The following is a 22,062-nucleotide window of genomic DNA, read 5'->3' as shown; positions in this document are numbered from 1 at the left end:
GCCGAACTGCAACGCCACTCATCCCTCGTTATTAGCTAAGCTGGTTGTGTCTGAAGAAGCTGCAGTGCAACCCTATCCTGAGGGGTCCCCACCCTCTACCTGCCTCCAGATATTGGCCCAAATCCTATTGTGCAACTATGGGTGCACAGACAGTAGCTATGCTAACATCGAGGTGGAAGTGCTATCCTCAAAGCACTTCTGCCAGCACATTGCCCCATCAGTCAAGCCGGGACACATAACCGATGGTGCAATTCCATAGCGCGGCTCCTTATTACATTTACACCAGTGTCACTTTACATTATGCCAGCATGAACAAGACACTGGCCTTCACTATAGAGAAGGATCACACCATATACGCTCTGGTAGATGTGACTATGACACCCAGAAATATATATATAAACATACTTCTACAAAAATGCTTGCAATTAAATATTATTTACTGTTTTTGCTTCCGTGGCTGCTCTTTTTTCAAGGAGATGGGTACCTCTAGCCCTGAGGTCAGATTTAGTCCTCCTGGGGTCCCAGTGTAGACACATCCCATTACCCATAGCCTCCTTATTTGCTGGTTTTCCAGCTTTCCTATGTTCCTCTCCAGAGTAAACAGCCAAAATCCCTGTTCTAAGGTTTACTTGTAAGCCGGAAGAGCGTTTAGCTAAAAAGTCCTGGCATTTGTGGCTCACGCCTCTGTCTTTGATCACTGCAACAAAGACTCCAGGAACATCTCTAAATTTGATTTCACTCCTTATGCTGCAAGAGGCTCCTCCACCTTTCGTTTCCTTGCTTGACTAAAGTCATATTTACTTGGAAGCAGGTCCTCTTGTTCCCAAGAACAAACTTTGCTGAATAATACAACTATAGCAATTACGGAAGGCTAGTGGCAATCCTTGATCATTTTTATAACGCATGGAAAAGATTCGCTGAAAAAAAAACCAATAATACTGGGAAAAGCAGAAAGCAACAGGAAAAGAGGAAGACTAAATATGAGACAGGTTGGCTCCTTGAAGGAAGCCACAGCCCTGCGCAGGGGCTGTTGAGGACAGGGCATTTTGGATGTCCCTCATTTATGGGGTCAACAAAAGTCAGAGGCAACATAATGGCACATAAGAACAGCAACGTTTTTCAAGTTACAAAAGGGATAAAGCAGGAAAGCACCGACCTATCAAAAATATAGTTGGTGGTTTTCTAAAATAATCTTTTTAAAACTTCCCTCCAAACGAAGTGTTCCCAATCCATACCAGAAGAACCGTGAGCCATTCAAACAAAGGACAGCAGGCTCCCACGAAGAATTGGTTATATTCATTAAAACTTTGCTTCACTCCGATGGCTGACTAATTTTGCTATTTATAAAATGGGAGTCATATCTATTACTTCGAACGAAGAGCCGCATTCACTGCTTTTGCTTCATTTTCTCGCACAGCGAAGAGATGTGAGATATTGTCACTTTTTCCGTGGGGAAAAAAAAAATCAAAAGCAGGGCTGTCAAATAGAATCCTAACCCTCAGCTTGCCTTTTAAAAATGTGATGCACCCCAAGTGAGGTTAGTTATAGTTTAGTAAGACAGAAAAATGACTTGTACAAGAGACATGTCAGAATAACAGATACCAAGCCCAAAGGACTGGAAAATGAAGTGGTGTTCCTATTTTTGTTTGTTTCAGAATAATAAAGAAGATTTAAAAAAAAACTCTGAAGAACTAATTCATTATCAAGTATCATATTTCTCTAATAAGTGCCTTCCAATCTCCTGGTTATGTCAAATTTTTCAAATTTCCCTGCCTGGGCATTTTTCATAGGCCTTCTCAGTCTTCACGAAACAGGAGCGGGGGATCTGTAGCTTTTCAGATGGTGCTGAACAACAAAGGCCATCATTCCCAGGCATTGCCCATTCTGGCTGGGGAGCATGGGAGTTTGAATCCGGCTTTATCTGTAGGGCCACGTGAACTTTCAGTCTTGACTAGGGACTGACGTTATGCTGTTCTCTCCCTTCCATGCCAAAAACCTACGGGGTTGGTTTAGGAAGTTGGATTAGGACTTACGTGAGGCAGACTGCGTGTTCCAGGAACATTCAGGATCACAGGGTGGATTTGATTTAAATCATGATTTAATTTTTTTTTTAATGGATTTTTTTTTTAATTTGGAAGGAGGAGATGACCCGAGAGCTCCCAGACATTGAGACCCACCAACTTGTCTCCCCAACCACAGAGATGGTGATGATAGACTGGCAAATTGAATAACAAGGTACGTGGCTTTATGTGCCTGGAAACAGATTTCCTGCACATAATAGAACTTTTCAAAGTTCTGAAAGTGAAAGTAGAAATACATTAAGTGCAGGAAATCTGTTAATATCCCAAGTAGAGATTCCTTCCATGTCCCCATTACAGGAAGTATATTTAAATGACAGACTCCCTCTGTATGTCTTTCTGTCTACATTACAGACACAAACAGTTTAAGGAAGAATTCTTCTCTTCTGATCTCTCCTCTCCCCATAAAGCTAGTTGTTACCCCGGTGCCGTTTAAGAATTAGAATGAGATTTTATTGGATGAAAGCCCTCAACATGTGCATTCTGAATTATCCCTAGTTATTATAGTGGGACATAAATTAATGCCTCTAAATCTGCCTGGAGATTACAAATGTTCCAAATAAAAAATAAATAAAAACCAGCTTAGGTCTATTAGGTGGATTTCAGGACTATTATACAAGGGAGATTTGGTGCAGGAATACAGCTGCCACCAAATATGCCCGGTTGTGTAAGGGCACTCTGCTTTCTTTTCATGTAGCTCTGAAAGGTAAACATCGGCTCGTGCTTGATCAAGTGCTTTTCTTGCTATCATTCAAACATTTCTTGCAAATAAACATAGGAAGAGCATTCCCCCCCATTGTAGTTCTAGGAAATGTGTTAGTTCTTGTTGTTTAGTCGTTAAGTTGTGTTCAACTCTTTGTGACCCCTTGGACCAGAGCACACCAGGCTCTCCTGTCTTCCACTGCCTCCTGAAGCTTGGTCAAGTTCATGTTGGTCGCTTCGGTGACACTATCCAACCATCTCGTCCTCTGTCGTCCCCTTCTCCTCTTGACTTCACACTTTCCCAACATCTATGTAATGTGTACTTTTCCTGTTATTTTTCAGCTGCCGCCCCTGTCACCCACCACCACTGGTTATGAAGCCAGGGCTGCTGCTATGTGTACCCCACCACATCTAAACGATTTAGCCCTAAACAAGGGCCCTGCTTCAGTTAAATCTAGCTAGCTTCTCTGACATGAGAAGACAGGCTATCTAAGATTTTAAGTACTTTGAAATAACCCATCTTCATCAATTACTTTTTTCTTCCTGAGTGTTGCACTAAGATTAAGGAGACCTACATTTCAATCTCTACTCAGAAGCAAAGTTTAGTGTGGCTCTTACTAGGAGTCTAAGATGTGTCACTGGGTTGATATGAAGATTTTTTTTTAAAAAAGGAGGGAGGTGACTGAAAGAGTAACACACACTGCTTTTAAACTCCTTGGAGCATGCTCAAAACTTGCACATATCCTACACACAATCCTCTCTTGTGATATAAATATGCCTCTTGAAGTTGGGACACAGTAGGAAACTGGCTTGCTTAAAAGCCACAATTGAAAGCTCTCAGTCTCCTGGGCTACATGAATCAAAGGAAAAAGAGGAAGCACGAGATACAAACTGGAGCCAAGCACATTTTCCATGGTTTCCCAACACCTTATGAAACTGATTGAGGAAGGGACGCCCAGGTTTGCAAAGAAATCTCAGAAAAGCCAATCTAACGTCGCCAAACCTTTGCTAGTTAAGCTATTCTTATTTAGTTAGCCTTTCTTCTATGTTTGGAACTTTCATTTGGCAGACTTCTATCCAAAAAAGCTCTCAACTGTCGTAAGTTTTGCAGTGCAGCAGAAGACTCTGCTGAGCTGGAGATTTGGGGGTAAGATGGTCAGTGCTATATCTGAACCCACCCTTGGCTATGGACTTGCTCTCATCCTTTGGCAGGGCCTTCTTCTGCCCGACGTTGCTGAAGACAGAGACTCCGAAACACTTCACCATCCACATAGGAACTCCAGGTGTGGGGAAGCTATGCTTTTTAGAGAACACATCTGCCTATCTAAAGCTTCTGTTGGCTTTAGCAGGTAGCTAATATTCTCCTGCTGTTCTGGTAGGAAAGAGCTCTGCCTGGCAAAGCTTTGGAACTATCCATGGTCCTGTTTCAGTTCCTGCCTTTACAGTACTTAGCTTAGAGTTAGTCCATGTGCAGGGGTCTCCTGCCCTCCAGACTTTCCAATGCAATCCCCTGAGACATCAATGGGTTACACCTTGCCTTATTTTGGAGAAAAGGTCTCCTAAGACCTAAAATTAGGTCTTGTCCCATTAAAAATGACCCGAAATTACCTTTCAGAAGATTCTGGGAACACAAGTGGTCAGATATCAGGGACATGGAAGGATTTAAGGAGATGGAAGAATTCCATACCTTTTGTGAGCCAAACTTTAGCTACCATGGCTGAAGGTGTCACTCTTAATGTCCTTGTTGTTATGGACTGTCAAGGCATTTCCAACTTATGGTGACCCTAGGAAACTTTTCTGAGTATGTGAGATGTTCAAGGTGTGGTCTACCATTCAAACACACACAGACACACACAGACACACAGACACACACACACACACACACACACACACACACACACAGAGAGAGAGAGAGAGAGAGAGAGAGAGATGCACTCAAGCATGCACGCACGCACGCACACGCACGCGCGCACACACACTCTTCCATAGCTGAGCAGGATTTTGAACTGAGATCTCCTGAGCCCTACTATGTCACTGTACCCACTACACCATATCTCCCTCTATGAGCCTGCTAGGGCATTAAGATCATCAGGGGAGGCCTTTCTCTCAGTCCCACCACCCTCATGGGCACACTTGGTGGGGACACAGGAGAGCCTTTCTCTGTGGCTGCTCCCAGACTGTGGAACTCCCTCCCACTGGAGGCCAGGCTGGCCCCATCTTGGCTGTCCTTCCCCAACCAGGCAAAGACCTTTCTCTTCAGGCAGGCTTTCCCTTAGTGCTTGACAGTCTGAGACTCATTTTTAAATGGATTGTTGTGCTCTGTTCTTTTAAATGTGCTTTAGTATTTCATTTTATTTACAGTTTTTAATATAATACTTGTTTAATATATATTTTAAATTGTATATTTACCATCCTTAGTGTTTGAATATTGTCTTTTTAATGGACTGTGACCCTTATGTTACATACAGAACAGCGCTGTTTGCAAAAGCAGCCAGAAATATTCATGCTAAATTCCTGAAAGCCATCGCAATCAATTGTGCGGGAGACTCCCAGATATGAAGGGTCTCTTATCATTTTATATGTCTGTGATTTTATCATGACTTTATTTGACCAGATTTGCATTTTAAACAATTGTGACGGCTTTTAGCTAATACAAACAACTTGGAACTTGGTCTTTTTAATGGTGTAAGCCATCTTGGGTTCTTTTTAAAGATAAAGGCGGGATAACGATATTTTAAATAAACAAATAAACACACCCCATTCCCACCTGATACCTTTAGCTTGCTTCATTTCTTCTGAACTAAACAGATGCCAACTTTCTGATTGTTCCAACTCAACCGGACTTTCCTGCTTTCAGACTATGCCTGTCAGATGATTGAGGAGCCCAGATAACCAGAAAATAAGGCACTCTCCTATCCCCCCCTTTTTTTTGGTTGACAGACTTTCCTCTTTTTTTGTTAATAAGCATGTTCAAACACAGGTTTCAGTCTACCTGGTCTCCAGCGGTATATTACTGTTCAAGACCCAACTGTTATGGAGATGCACTGAATCCTGGGTGCTGGTGGGTGGGAGTGGAGCCCCTGGGCTCGGCTGGCTGCGGGATGTCATGGACCTTCCTTGGAGAGAGTCGGTTGTGGAGAGCGGCTTCCTGGTGCAGGTGCAGGCGTGGGGGGGCGGTGGCGGTGGCGGCAGGGGTCTGAAGGTAAACTGGTTCCGTGGACTTCCCGGCATTTCTAAACTCAGAGAGAAAAGTGGGAGAAACCGAACAAACAAGAGAGGCCGGGTTATTATTTTCAGAAACGGCAGAAGACGAGAGCATCGGCGCCTAACAGGATTGCAGCATTTGTCTGCGAGAATGTTCCAAACAATCTGTCACTGAAATGTAATTGTCACTTAGGAGCTCACGTAAAGCATGCAAGCAAAGCTGAAAATATCCGCCGGACTTGAATCTATATGCAAACTTCAGAGAGCTCAAGCAAGATAAAACAAATGAAGTGACTTATGCCATTTGTCATAGGTTCTGTTTTCTCTCTGTCATCTCTCTCTCTCTCTCTCTCTCTCTCTCTTTTTCTGATTGGAATAAAGGCAAATCCATCACAGGCCGAGAAGCATGTTACAGCTCGGATACCACTTGATGGCATCAACTGGAAACCCTACTTAGGAAAACTCCTGTGAAAGGAACAATAATATTGCAAAAGAAATATCAATAAAAATTTTTGTGCTAAATTAAAACAGGAGAAACCACCCAATTGTAGCGGAGGGAAAACTGAACTCTATAAAAATGAGGTTGATATCTAGGTAAGGTTATTTCATGCTAACTGCTTCTTCTCTCATTAGGCACGGACAAGTGAAAAAAAATCCCAATTTTCAAATTTTGGAGATATCTGTTTCTCTCAGCATTATCATCTGATCATCTCCATCCCTCCTTCATTCACAAATGATTTCTCTTTATTTTGTACTGAAGAAAGATTGGTCTCCTATAAGAAAAATCTTCCTGCATGTCAAGCAATGGCAAATGCTGTGGTATTTATATACATGTACACTCACAGTTACTGGAAATCACAGAATTCATTTACTCTCTATAGGACGGGGACAATTAGGTAACCTAGTGACTCAGGAGGAGGAGGGAGTGGTGTGCAGGCGAACTAGCCTTCAAATATTCTTTTCTGTGCTACCACTTTAAAAACATTTTATTACCTATTCACTTTTTCTGGAGAGAGCTAATTGGCCATTTACCTCAGACATGCCTTCTCTTTCGAATTAGCTGTAATAAACTATCTGCCCTGCAGTGTTTAGTGTCATGCTAAATTTCTTTCACAGACATGGCAGGCACACAAATTTGAATTACCATCTGAATTACCATCCGAAATTCACCTGGTCCCCTCCCTGATGTCCTTTAAGAAGCTTCTAAAAACATTCAGTCAGGCTTTTCAGAATCTGCCAGCCTAAGATCCCTAAGCGTCTCAGCCTTTTACCCAAATTGCCGCTTGTTTTTAGTTCTGTTTTAAATGTTTATTATTAAGTTTAATTTGTTAGTTTAATTTAATGCACTTGATTATGCCACATTTGTTTTTCTTGTCGTTATTGTCTGTAAACTGCCCAGAGTGACAATTGGTTAGATGGGCAGTTTAAAAATTAAATTTTTTGCACAGATGCATATAAGACTCTGCTCTTTCTCTGGTGTTGCCCCCATGTGCTTGCAATTCCTTCTTGAAAACAGACATGGGATTCTCTGAAACTTAATTTTTACATTTCTACAAATTCCACTTGATTTCCACCCATCCTTGTTTTGTACTAGACTTTAACCCTGTGTTTGTAATCCCTGCACTGGAATTTGCATGCCTTTTCTTCTTGATCCACACATTTATTGATGCATTTTCCGGATGTACACATGTCCTCCTGGACAACACATATCCCTGTGCATGTTCTGAATTGTACCCTTTTCTAACCATCCATGATCTTGTGTAGTTCGTTTGGTGAACACCTTCTTCTGAAAAAGCTTGCAAGTGTGCAAATTGCCAAAGGCAATATGCCTCGCCTTTTCATGAGTCTTGGGAGATGAAAAATTTCATTTTATTTAATTGCTTACCCTACTGCTCTGCTTTAGTGGGACTCAAGGCTGTTTTCATTAAGTAAGCCCAATCTTGCAAAATTCTCTTCCAGCCGAACTCCACAAATAATAATAATAATAATTGCATGGCGTCAAGTTGATTCTGACCCTTTCCAGAGTCTTCCAGGGGGCACTCTGGATGGAACTAGGCATAGCTCGGCCACAAAGCCTTGGAATTGAGGCTTTTTCTCCCAAGTAAGCCACATTTAGGTATTATCTAAGGTATGTACGTAAGTCAAGAACTCCCAGAATGGGGAATGATCGATTACATGGTCCAAGAAATCAAAACATACCACCCCTAGCTGCTGATGTTGCGATGCCCTCAAAATTCACCCTTCTTTGTTGCTTTCGGAGCAATCCTGGGACCTTCTCCCACCTCAGAGTGGTGGGAGAGAAAAAAGACTTCTTGAGTGACAGAGACCAGAAGTATCTGCCTTCTGTCTCAAAGGCTGCATTTTTCAAGATGGTCCTTCTGCTTCCCGCATGGCTCTGATCTTCTGTCTCAAACAGTCCTTCTGACAGAGGGGAAAAGCTTCCTCTCCCTGCCACACCTCCTGGGATGAAGGCAAGCCACTCTGCTTCCATCTAGCCCTCGGGGTAGCGTGAGCATTTATTTATTTATTTATTTATTTATTTATTTATTTATTTATTTATTTATTTATTTATTTATTTATTTATTTATTTATTTATTTTGACAGCTACTGAGATGCCTCGTGATTGATTCAATTAGAGAAATGATCTGATATAATGTTACAGTACTATAAAATACTGTTGAACTGAAACTGTAAATGTTATATATATTCATATATATATGAATTGACGCAATGAGGAATTATAATGGATTGGAAATTAAATGTAATCCTGTGCTGCCCAAATAATATGAATAAAAATTAAAATTAGTGCTTGTGGTTCTGAGTCATATAAATTAAATGTTCAATATAATCATAATATGCACGCTTTGTGAGTAAGATAAATGTGTACCAGTAGAATTTAGACAAGTGCACAATTGAATACAAGCACACACACATATATAGGCAACCAATAAAGAGATAGGATGTTTTTTTAAAAAAATAAAACACACAGAAAAAGCAAATACACCAAAACAACTAGGAAGAATGGCAAAAAGGGGTGAATATACTTCATAAGCTAAAACACACACTCGTATAAGATAAATAGATTTTACCACTTACATAAACAAGGAAGGCCAAGGGTAAGGACAAGATTGCACAAATGTAAAGATGTGTGATACCTTTTATTGAACCACTGATAAAACTAACAATTTCCAAGTCTGCATGTAGAAAATGCCACTTCGCCATAGCTCCTATCTACTGCTAAATAAATAAGCATACATCAGAAAATTATGCTTTATTTATAGGCTGCAGCAAACAACAGGGTTAAAAGATGATTTGCTAATTAAGCCCACTGACACGTCCTTTTTCCGGTTATTGCTCATTCTTTATTTTTATATGTGATGGGTGGATTAGTGCTTTTTTTTTTCTTAAATGAAAACATTTCTTTGCTTTTAAAATTTTCCTGGCATTGCTATTGCATCAGTGCGTACTATCTGAAGCCCCAATCCCTTAAACAAATTATACATATTTTCTCCCAACAGGAAAAAAAAATAGTTAAAAGATAGAGGGTTCCTTCAGAAATTAGTTAACCAGTGTTCCTTCCATTGGCTGCAACTTATTCAATATAAAATTATTTAGCAACTTGATTATGCTTCTAATGCAACAGTCTTCCTATCACGTTTGAAGGATTTAACAAGCACGGCATGTTCTAACGCCACAAAACATGAAAATAATCAAACAGCTTCATCATTTCCTGACAGAACTTTAATACCGCTGGCGTTTCTCACCACTGGCGCCACACATTTGAAAGAACCTATAAAAAAAGTGATGGACGTCACAAATTCTGCATTTAATATGTGGGGCTCTAGAAGTATTCTCATTCATTTCTGACTGTCGCCAAATAAAAAATTTAAATTCATTGTATTGGCATTTCCCTTTCCATATTATGCATTAACTTGGAAGTCCATTGTTGAGTGAATTAAAGAGCCACATGCCATAGGAATGGAAAGATGGGGAATGTGTGCATTTAAAAATGTAGCTGGATATATCTCTAGTAGAGAAATTGATGGCACCCGAATAACAAGGGCTACTATGAAAGCTACTACTACCATCATGGGCAACCTTCAGTCTCGAGAGACTATGTTAGCGTGCTCTGTATGGAGGACTTGGAACAGCGTCTGGTGTTTTGATGCTGTACGCGAAGCTGGAGTGTCCTCTCCAGAGCCCGAAGCCTGGGTAAAATAATATGGAGGATAGGCTGTTACCCAACCAGCAAATCCCCCCTCTCCACGTTGCTGAAATAGTCCAATGGAAAGGCAAGAGCCAATACAACTGGTCTCAGCAATGTCACAGAAGTTGACAGAATGACACAAACTGTCTTCGGGACTCCAGCTCCAGATTTTGCCTCTAGGTGAACTCCTGAAGCCTTTTCCATGAGTGGATAGAGCCACAAGGCAGTGGAGATTTGAAATCGGAGTTTTCCTTCTCTTAGATGGGCTGCCTTCCAGGGCTGAATGAGTCCCACCTACCCGGCCTGTTCCCTCATGGCATAGAGGATGATGGCGGTGCCTCTGTGGGGGTTTGAAATCAGAGTATGTCTTCCAGTCACTTCTGATTTATGACTCCTTTTCTTGAATGAAGTACCAACGAGAAGGTCTCAAAAACAAGGCATGATGAGAAGGTAGTCTCTGAATCCATACGTTTCAGGACACAGACTGCTTCAGAGGCGACTCTTCCCATCGCGCCTCGGTTCTAGGAATCTGATCCCTGAAGCCTCCAGACTGATTGAAGGACAAGATTGGTCTGGACTGTGGCATCCTGTCCACATTCTGGACCAATCATCAGGCTAGCTTTAGGATGATCGTGTGGCACCTATCGCTTCTTCCATTAGCACAAGCATTTGAGAAAGAAGCTCAGTCAAGATGTTGAGCAATTCTAGATATTGCTTTTATTCAATTATCGTGCATGATTGTTGTGTTTGTAAAAAAAGAGCATAAGGGAAGTGTCTAGGGAAACGTACCCTTTTCTCCCTGCAAGATTTTTTTTTTAAAAAAACCCACCAAGACAATATTTATAATGAATGCACATCTATTATAAGAATTCACAAGATGCTGTAGTTATCATTCATTTCTACAGTTGTATCACCATGAAGCATTATGAGTCCATGGGGATGTTCTGTTTATGTATTGTGACGGCTGCATGAACTATTAGAAAGCAATTTGGCTGACATTTTAGGTTGTTTGTTGCCAGTTTTAATTGGATTATTCATCAAGCATCAGCTCTCCCATCAACTGCAAAAAACTACAGGCCAACATCAGTTTATAGTAATGTTTGTTTAATGATTTTTTCTAGCTGGATGCCAATTTCATAGGCATAGAAGTATGCTTGGTTTCATATTGAGATCTGTAATTAGGTAACTGAACACCAAATAAAAAGAAGATATACTCCACAGAACACTGTCTTCAGCACGGAGTGAAGATGGATAACTCTTACTATTATTGTTCTTCAATAAGCAGGCTTTTGAGTTTGCGCCTGGGTTCAAACAGTGTCCGTAAATCTCGAAGGCTTTCACAGCCGGGATCTGATGGTTGCTGTGGGTTTCTCGGGCTCTTTGGCCGTGTTCTGGAGGTTGTTCTTCCTGACGTTTCACCGTCTCTGTGCCCGGCATCTTCAGAGAACTGGAGTAGAAACTCAGACCTAGGGCTGATAGCCCTATTCAAACCCCCAGCTTCCACTGGGGGCCCCACCAACTGGAAAATGGTGGGCTTAGGACACAAAAATCAAACAGTAAATACCTGGATGGGCAGGTTTTGAGAGACGCCTCCTCAACACTGCTCCAGGAAAAACCAGTGCTATCTCTGTCCAGTTGTTGTTGTTTTTTTACTCAAGGAGGGCTCTGAGGTGGCCTTTGAGGCTCTATGCTGCCCATTGGCCTCATTTTGTTCAACTTTGTATTAAATCAAAGGGGACTCAGTTGATAGGTTGATTTTAGTTGGGACAAACCACCACATTAAAGCCCATAGGGTCAAGATGCAGAAAGAGAATTTGGGCCTTGACAGAGATTTGAAACTTGAGCAGCCCTGCACCCAAATAACCCCTATTCATAATCAAAACAACCCGTCATGAGCCAAAAAAGTGTACAAAATGATCATACACAGAGGAGGGGATGGGCAGCCATTTTGTTTCTGTTAACTTTGTTCACATTTGTAATGGAAAGAACTTGGGCGTTTATCATGCATGTGTCCACTTTATCAGATGATTATTTTTAAAAAAGTCTGAACATGGGAGAGACCAAAACTGGCAGAGCTGTCACCTTCACTGGTGCATTTGGTGGGAACACAGGAGAGGGCCTTCTCTGCTGCTGCTCCTTTAGACTCTGGAACTCCCTCCCACTGGAGGCCAGGCAGGCTCCTTCTTTGCTCTCCTTCTGCAAGCAAGCATTGACCTTTCGCTTCAGGCACACTTTCCCTCAGCGGTCTGCTGCCTAAGTGGGGTTCCTGACATGGGCGGTTGTACCTCACTGCATTGCATGTGTTTTGGTGCTGCTTATGGTTTTTTGGCATTGTATTCATTGATCCTTTTATTTATTTATTTTATTTATTTTATTTATTGGACTTATATACCGCCCCATAGCGCTACAAGCACTCTCCGGGCGGTTTACAATTTAATTATACAGGCTACACATTGCCCCCATCGTTACTAACTTAAATACTGTTTTAAACAATTGTTGTGAGGCGCCTTGGGTCCTTTTTAAGGAGAAAGGCTGACTAAAAATATTTTAAATAAAATAATCATAAATAAACCATGAATGCAATGGGAGTGTGAAGAACTTACTACCACCCTGGGGGGGGGGCACACACAATGGATCTTCAAGGTAATCAAGGTATTCTACTTTAGAAACCTTTTAGAACAATAAAGCCAAACACGCGACACAAGCACACAAAATTTGAACCAAACATAATATTTGATGCCATGAACGTTCAATAAACTGGATTAGAATATTATGCAGCCCTTGCAAACAGTCCTTCAACCACCCACAAATATTCGTACTTTTTACTAGACAGCATTCAAAATCTAGCTAAGACTACAAATAAAGTTTTATGGGACATGAATCACACGGGCTTGGAATATCCTATATTACAGTGTAGCTATATTTCTGATGGAAGGTTACAGTACTTAATCACATTTTTCTCTGGAAATTTACTGTTTGGGGTATATAACTACATTTTTATCCCTCAGAGGAAATAACTTTTATCTGGAAGTATTTCAGACTAAAAAAATGATAAAGCAGAAAATACACCATTTAAATCTCTGTGTATGTGGTTAGGTTTCTATCTCCTCAAATGTTCACAGAAAGCAGTTTTTGGGGCTGGGAACCGACACTGAGAAAAACTGTCTTGCAGAACAAAGTTACCGTTCTAAACTGCTACAAAGCGGGGCAGAGAGAAGATCCATCACACAACTCTCACACCATGCAGGTGTGAATGCAGCTGGTGTCATAGAGCAGTGGTTCCCAACCTTGGGTCCCCAGATGCTCTTGGACTACAACTCCCAGAAGCCTTCACCACCAGCTGTGCTGGCCAGGATTTCTGGGAGTTGTAGTCGAAGAACATCTGGAGACCCAAGGTTGGGAGTGACTGAAGAGGAACCCATTGTAAATGAAAGTGGCTTATTCTTTCCAGACTAGAAATTTCCGACACCTCTGGTTACGAACACGCTTGTTTATGTAAACATGGAACATCTGGAGATGGCCCACCAATACCCTCAGATCCCAGCTGTGGATGTATCAGGTTGCAACATTTGCTTTCTCTTAATGTTTTCCATACAAGATGTTAAAATGGAGGAAGGATTAAGCAGAGCCAGGCTGCTATATAAGGGAGGTGTCAGTCAGTCAGCCAGGGCTAAACATGTAGTCTGAGAGGGATGGATAGGGATCCAGACAATATGAGACTAAGACAGGACTGACAATGTCCAATCTGGGGCAGAAGTAAATACGTAATAGAGTGGGTTTCACACGAGAGGTACCTCAGACAGGAATAAGGATGTAATAGACTAAAATATGTAATAAATCCAAATAGTGCTTGCGGATGTAACAGGACAATGATGAGAGAACTAGTTATTTACCAGAGAAAATATATTGGTCACACCAAATATCTAAGCACGGTATGTTATGTTTTATAGATGCTTACAAACAGTAAAGGTTATTTTATGTTTTAACCAAAGCATGCACGATTATTCTCAATGCCAATTACTGGTAAAAACACACAAAAGGAAGAACATGCAAATGTATACGATACAATTCATTTCATTTCATTTAGTCGTTTAGTCGTGTCCGACTCTTCGTGACCCCATGGACCAGAGCACGCCAGGCCCTCCTGTCTTCCACTGCCTCCCGGAGTTGTGTCAAATTCATGTTGGTTGCCTCGCAGACACTGTCCAGCCATCTCATCCTCGGTCGTCCCCTTCTCCTCTTGCCGTCACACTTTCCTAACATCAAGGTTTTTTCCAAGGACTCTTCTCTTCTCATGAGATGGCCAAAGTACTGGAGCCTCAGCTTCAGGATCTGTCCTTCCAGGGAGCACTCAGGGTTGATTTCCTTTAGAATGGATAGGTTTGTTCTCCTTGCAGTCCAGGGGACTCTCAAGAGCCTCCTCCAGCATCACAATTCAAAGGCATCAATTCTTCGGCGGTCAGCTTTCTTTATGGTCCAGCTCTCACTTCCATACATCACAACAGGAAAAACCATAGCTTTGACTATTCGGACTTTTGTTGGCAATGTGATGTCTCTGCTTTTTAAGATGCTGTCAAGGTTACGATACAATAGTGGTTTTTTAAATCTAAACATTTCCCTATAACCAGTAGGTTATAATTTATTTATTATAACTGCAACCCTGGTTGGTCCTGGACCCTTCTGTACTCATCGGCAAGGATGTGTGTGTTGAAAGGAGAGAGGGTGAAAGGACGAGGCGTGCCTGTTAGGTGTGTGTGTGTGTGTGTGTGTGTGTGTGTGTGTGTGTGTGTGTGTGTGTGTGTGTGTGTGTGTGTGTGTGTGTGTGTGTGTGTGTGTGTGTGTGTGTGTGTGTGTGTGTGTGTGTGTGTGTGTGTGTGTGAGAGAGAGAGAGAGAGAGAGAGAGAGAGAGAGAGAGAGAGAGAGAGAGAGAGAGAGAGAGAATTCTCTTCCCTTAATTGCCGTTTTTGCCTCTAACGGCCCGAGTGCCACAATAACTTGCTAACTACTTTAAAGTCAGATACTGATGCTTGGGTTTAATTCTCACTCACTGCGCAACATTCATTATAGGAAAAAGCTGGTATAGCTCAGTGGGATGATGAGCTTGATAGCAGAGCCAAGACAGGGAAGCCAAATTTCCACTACATCTCCCAGGAGATGTGCTCGTTGAGATTAGATGGAGCACGTGTGGATGATGGATTGACATGTCCTGCCATTTGTGCAGCCTCGGGAAGGCTGTCCAATGGTCTCATTTCCCAATACGCTGTATCTAGAAATCCTGGGGGCGGTTGTCAGAAAATGTGATGTCACATCATCATCAACACCATTATTCGTTAGAGGGAAGGGATCATTTTCAGTTTGGTCTACACCTTCTCATGTGCCACTATCCAGATTCTTGCCTACACTTCATCCGTGTTTCTGCTATTAACATATTAAACATTTTGATTGCAGTCAGACTGTTCATGATCTGTGTAATTTTGACCCCAGGGTTATGGGAAAGGCTGATGAAAGGAGAGATTAGGTAGCAGCCAGCTGCTCATGAGCACGCACGGCACTGATGTTATCCATCAGCCTCCTCCTTAGCAAATAAGCATCATGCTAGAGAGAGCTACTGGTAAGTACAGGATGAGCTAAAGACTTTTTTTTAACAGCCTGAGCTAAAAGATGGGATGCCACCCTTTCAGATTCCATATGCAAATGTCTACTGGACTAGTGCAGTATCTTTAACATTGAAAATGGGACATCATTCACCACCACTTCTGAAAATAGAAGTTAGGAATGTGAAACTCATTGCTTCTGAGATTTGACATAAAATCGGTGGTTAGGGATGTGAAAAATTTTCAGTGCACCTCAGGTTTTACATTTCAGCACAATGAGATTGTGCTACAAACATCTGTGTAAGATGGATGGATGGATGGATGGACAGAAAGAAGAAAGAAAGAAAGAAAGAAAGAAAGAAAGAAAGAAAGAAAGAAAGAAAGAAAGAAAGAAAGAAAGAAAGAAAGAAAGAGAAAGAGAGAAGATGCAGCCTTTATGGGTTGAGAGAAGGTGGAGAATGCTGAGATTTCTTTTTAGATGTAATCAATTCACTTCACATGACTATTGCATAGCACTATGACACAACATTTTGTATAACCCTAACCTATACTTTTGTTCAACTTTTTTTAATGAGGAGAATAGCAAGACAGAAGTTGTGAAAATTGGACCGTGATGATTGTGGAGTTTTGGACAAATGGAGATGATGGCGTCCCAAAAATTTAACTTGCTACGATGTCACCCTATTACATGTGACAATAATAGTAGCTGATTTTGGCCAGATGTTAACTATGAAATGTCATGAGCTGTGAATTGTCATTTAATAAATTTCATTTAATATTACATATCAGATGAGATCAGCTACCAAATGCTATTAAATGCCAACCATCACACAAGGTCCAAAAACAGCGCAGTGCAAATATCAAAATTCTTTGGTAAATGTGGCTAGTGATCATTTATTAACAAATATTCCAGTATTCAGAGAATGGTTTGGGAATTAGTTGGGACTGAATTTCACGGAAGAGGAAATGCATTTTTCTCTAAATAACCATGTACATACAGTGGCAATCCTCATCAGGCAGCTCGAGCAGGACATGGATAAAGATGTTTTCAGCAATTCTTTTTCCCAAATCATGTTTACATCTTTTCTGTTTCTTTCCAGAGGCTACGTTTTTGTCTGATTACATTGCCACTCACCACCGGGGTAAGAGTATATCATTGCCAATTAAGAGGCTACGAACAGTATCTGACAAGCAGATGATGCAGTGTTACTACGTGACAGCGATGGGATTTTCTGGACTAAAAATACCACAATTCTGCATTCTGAGAATTCTACCTATCTTACAGGTATTTAAATGTAATGCATCAGGGATAGGGTTGCCAGATGTTAGGCAAAAGGAGGACATGTCCTCCTTTTTAGCCTAATGTCCTCCGTCAGGCAGGCAAAGATAAAAATCTTTAAAATGTCAGGCTTTTGTATATTTTATGTTATTATTATGGATGAGATGGGGAGAGGTAGAAGGACCCCCTTCCCCCTGGCTTCCCCCCCCCCACCTGCCTACCCACTGATGGTATTTTGGGGAAAAAAGCCTCCATTGAATTTATTTTTATTTTTTAACATGACCGTTTACTGGTCGGTTCACTAAGAGACATTTATTGGCAGCTATTGTAATAAAATTTTATTGATTGTGGGTTTAATCTGGAACGATTCAAATGAAACATTCAATGTGTCCTCCTTTGTCCTCCTTTTTGTCTTTCTTTGTCCTCCTTTTAGTACCCGTGTATCTGGCAACCCTAATCAGGGAGAAAGGCCTAAACTGGAAGACTTTCAGACCTAGCTAGGCCTAGCTTCATCTAAGCTTCCTGTTCCTGCCCCAGTGCTAGCTAGGAGGTTTTTTGTCTGAGCAGAAAGCTTGGGTGGAGCTAGGCCTAGCTAAGCCTGAAAGCTTTCCAGTTTAGGCCTTTCTCCCAGGTAAGCCACATTTAGGTGTTTGTAAAGCGCGTGTAAGCTACCAACATGAATTTGATCCAACTCCGGGAGGCAGTGGAAGACAGGAAGGCCCGGCATGCTCTGGTCCATGGGGTCACAAAGAGTTGGACACGACTAAATGACTAAAAAACAACAACAAGGTGCATATAAGGCAGGTAGAACTCCTTGGATGGAGAATTACAGTGTTTGCAGTCCAAAACATCTGAAAATTCAGTGGTTCCTAACCTTGGGTCCCTGGAAATTATTGGACTACAGCTCCCAGAAATCCTGATCAGCTCAGTGAGTGATGAAGGCTTCTGGGAGTTTTAGTCCAAGAGCACCTGAGGACCCAAGGTTAGGAACCATTGGTTTATTATAATGAAGAGGAAGGAAGTCAATCTTCTCATCCTTGTGGAGTTCCTCCAGTTCTTTTCTCAAAAGGACATTATCAGAGCTGATGCATGCCCTGTCAACATCTCATGTTCCACATTTTCCTTCCTGAAATTGCTGCACCAGTGGAGCACGGATTAATAATAAGAATCTTAGAACCGCAGACCTAGATGACCGAGTTTAACTCTTGTGAGAGAGGCACAAATCAATGGTCCCCAACCTTGGGCTTCCAGATGTTCTTGGACTACAACTCCCAGAAGCCTTCACCACCACCTTTGCTGGCCAGGATTTCTGGGAGTTGAAGTCCAAGAACATCTGGAGGTCCAAGGTTGGGGACCACTGGCCTAAACCATAGAGCTATCTAATGTTACACTGGTGCTCCCCATTTCTTTTCTTAAGGGCCCACAACATTTATTCAATCAGCCCCAAATGGTTTGGGATTTATCTTATTCCACAGCACACTTTTACTATCTAATGCCTTTGCACTCATGTGGAAGGCCTCCTTACTCAATAAAGTTTTCTTTCTGAAGTATGCTAAATAGTTTCTGAAGCACTTCCACAACAAATGGAAGGTTGGAATTGAAAACATTCTCGTCAAGCTACACCACTTCCACCCTGCCTTTGGTCCAGTAATTTGAAATGATAGCACAAGGCCGAAGAAGCCATACTGTACAACCGATTCTCCATACTCCATGCACATCAAAACCTTCTGAATTTCTGCCCCGTGAAATAAAACCTTTTGTTTATAAACAGCAGCAGCAAGAATGGAATTCACTTTGACGAGTGGCAGAGCGCTCTTTTAACAGAAAGGAAATAAATGCAGGAGAAAATGTACTTAAAAATCCATTTTTCAGACTGCAGAAATGAAGGTGCTTGATTGTCAGGCTGCCTGGCATTAATATTCAGAAATTGAGATGTTTAGTCCCGGAGTCACACTCTGTGTGATGGGGCATGTTTCAAGCACTTAATTTGAGAGTCAGGAGCATTCTGAGATTACTGGTCGTGCTTACTTACATAAATAATGCAAGCTAATAATTCCTGCTAATGGCATGTATTACTGTAAAAAACATTATGGGCCAAAAATTAATACATTCTTTTGGGGAAGAATCAGATGAATAGAAATGTCATGTCGCCCTGGGAGAACCACACCTTAAATATCGGCTCCTGCTAGCTGCCGTTTTGTTTCACTGTTATGGGCTCCATTAAGGATGTAACACATACAAATTTTGTTCATTCTCAGTGAAAAGGGTGTTGACACAATGCATCCTTTTGAACAAATGCTTAATGGCTAGATGGCTTTTTGCTCCTTGATGGAAGACACAATACCAGCAATTTTTTCCCATCTCTGGCAACAAAAAAAGAGATTTGTCACATGCAAATCTTGCGATTTGTATCAAAAGTACATTTTATGCAAAATACCAAATTTTTGCTGGTGCAAATTCTGCCCCCCCATTGCAAACATGCAAAAAAATGCAGAAGAATCCTTACATTCCTAGCCAGCAGGGGGATGACTGGAAAGGTTTAATTCTCACTTATGCTAACAAAATAGGCAATGATTTATACCCGTAGGCTATATTGTAGTAGAGAATGAGATTCAATACTGAGCTTCAAAAAATGTATTGTTTTGGACCTTGTCTTGGAGCCGTCCGTCATTCAGAATTCCTCAGATGAATCACTAATTATATCATCTGGGCGATTCTTCAGGATTGTAGTCTAAGCCAGTAATTTTGCCAGTATATGCTTCCTAATAAATGAATACATACAGCTCTCTTATGGATGTTACTGTTATGTGCTAGAAGCTATTCTAACATGATTTTATTTTATTTAAAATATTTTTATTCTGTCTTTCTCCTTAAAAAGGACCCAAGGTAGCTTACATCATTAAAAGAGAATATTTAAAGTTAAAAATGGTGCATAAACAAATACAAAAAAAGATGAAACGAATACAATATATATATAAAAAATAAGCAATACCAAAACACATTCAATGCAGTAAGGTAGAACAATTCAGTTAAAAAAAAACACCAGTCAGGCAGCCATTCCCTGAGGAAAAGCTTGCCTGAAGAGAAAGGTCTTCACCTGCTTGCAGAAGGACAGCAAAGATGGGGCCAGTCAGGCCTCCAGTGGGAGGGAGTTCCAGAGTCTGGGAGCAGCCACAGAGAAGGCCCTCTCCTGTGTCTCCACCAAACATACCTGTGAAGCTGGTGGGACTGAGAGAAAGGCCTCCAATGATTGTAACACTCAAGCAAGTTCATAAAGGGACACAAGGTTCTTGAGATAACTTGGGCTCAAGCTGTTTAGGGTTTTATAGCTCTTTAAATTGTGCCCAGAAATGGATCGCCAGTGGAGCTGCTATAACAAGGGAGTTGTGTGATCCCTGTTTCCAGCCCCAGTTAGCAATCTGGCTGCTGTGTTTTGGACCCACTGATGTTTCTGAGCACTTTCGATAGGCAGCTCCTTACAGAGTGTGTTACCTATGGCAACCCTGATTGGATTTTAAGGTAGGTAAGAGGTCCAGCACATGGTTTACTACGGCCATCTCCAGTGAGTTTCAATGGCTTAGCAGAGCTTTCAACTTAGGTCTGCTGAGTCCTAGTCCAGCACTCTTATCCACACTAGGTATCAATACATGAATATAAACATATCAATTCCCTGTGCAGTTATTGAGCTGGAAGACCCATTATATTTTACGTGAAATAAAAACTGAGTAAACAAAGAGCCATATCCTCCTGCCAAGACAAATCTATATAAAATTAGTTCTTCCAAAATGATATTGTGATTTCCTTAGCACTTTTTCCATGAAACCTTCCCTAATTAAATCAATCTCTTCATACAGTTTGATATGACTCCTCTATTTCTAGTAGAGATGGGCACGAACTGGTTCGTGTTGGTTCGTCCCAGTTCATAGAGGTGGCTACACAGGTGCTGTTGCTCCTCTGGCTCAAACAGCCACTCACTAGGCCCAGCATGCTAGCTTCCAGCATCTCCTCAACTGATCTGGGCAATAGCTCAGGCTTCTCTGCCCCGCCCCCTTGGCTGAGCTGCCACTCAGAGAAAAGGGTGGGGCAGAGAAGTCTGTGCTCTTGCTCCTGATTGGGAGATTATCTGAGGAGGTGGGAAAAACAACAAAGCTGGGCTCGGTAAGAGCCAGACGAGGTGGGGGAGGGGAGCAGCAGCACCTATCCTGCCACCTTTACAAACCTGAACGAACATGGGCAAACCGGTTCGTGCCCATCTCTAATCTCTACTTCCTGATGTTTCTGTCCAAAGGTGCTTAGAACAAGTAACATTATTCATCAACCTGCCTCAGGAAGTGAAGTCATCTTTGCATACATAATACATGTATGTAACTAGAAGCCAATATATGCATGCCTGCCCTTAAAATTTTTCTTTTTCTTTTTAAAGCAAATTAGAAATACAGTACGAGAAGAGTTTCATACTCATACAGCAGAATAATCCAACTGGTAGTAATTTTGGGTCACAATTTTCTTGGGTTCACTCTCAATAGGGACCTACTGTTGGTCTCTTGGAGGCCTCCCTAGAATTAAAGGAAAGCAAACCGCAAAGAGGTTAAGACGCTAAAAGAGCAGGTGCCTGATGATGTATTCTAGTCACCTGTATAAACCCATTTAAACATTAATACAGTGCAGCACAGATACTGCACAATTTTCGTCTCCCATTTCAGCTCCATTTCTTGAGCTTGCCACAAACAGACAGCATCTGAAGTGTTATGCCGGTTTCAAGGTTAAACAGGAAGAGGAATTTCAGATTTTTTTGAGTATAATTCCCACAACTCCTCATTCTCATAGTTCCATCTTCTTACGCACATCTTACAGACAGCTAAACATGGCTCACCTGAGGGAAATGGCCTAAACAGGAAGGCCCTGAGGCTTAGCTAGGCCTAGTTCCACCCAAGCTTCCTGTTTCCTGTCCCAAGGCAAGCTGGGATTTTTATTTTGGAACAGGAAGCTTGGGCAGAG

General features: G+C 41.6%; 1 protein-coding gene across 16 annotated transcripts in view; it reads right to left on the bottom strand.

The window, feature by feature from the left end:
* Positions 1–22,062, bottom strand: part of TENM1 (teneurin transmembrane protein 1) — a 705,377-nt gene that overhangs the window by 126,423 nt on the left and 556,892 nt on the right. For all 16 annotated transcript variants that reach the window (XM_078380797.1, XM_078380808.1, XM_078380802.1 and 13 more), the window contains one exon: positions 5,773–6,013. In XM_078380797.1, the coding sequence (XP_078236923.1) occupies positions 5,773–6,013 (241 nt within the window). The remainder of the gene's footprint in view (positions 1–5,772; positions 6,014–22,062) is intronic.

Source organism: Pogona vitticeps, chromosome 11 (genome assembly GCF_051106095.1).
Source record: "Pogona vitticeps strain Pit_001003342236 chromosome 11, PviZW2.1, whole genome shotgun sequence".
NCBI lineage: Eukaryota > Metazoa > Chordata > Lepidosauria > Squamata > Agamidae > Pogona > Pogona vitticeps.
Note: the sequence above shows the minus strand (reverse complement) of the source record. Positions and strands in the feature narration are given on the sequence as shown.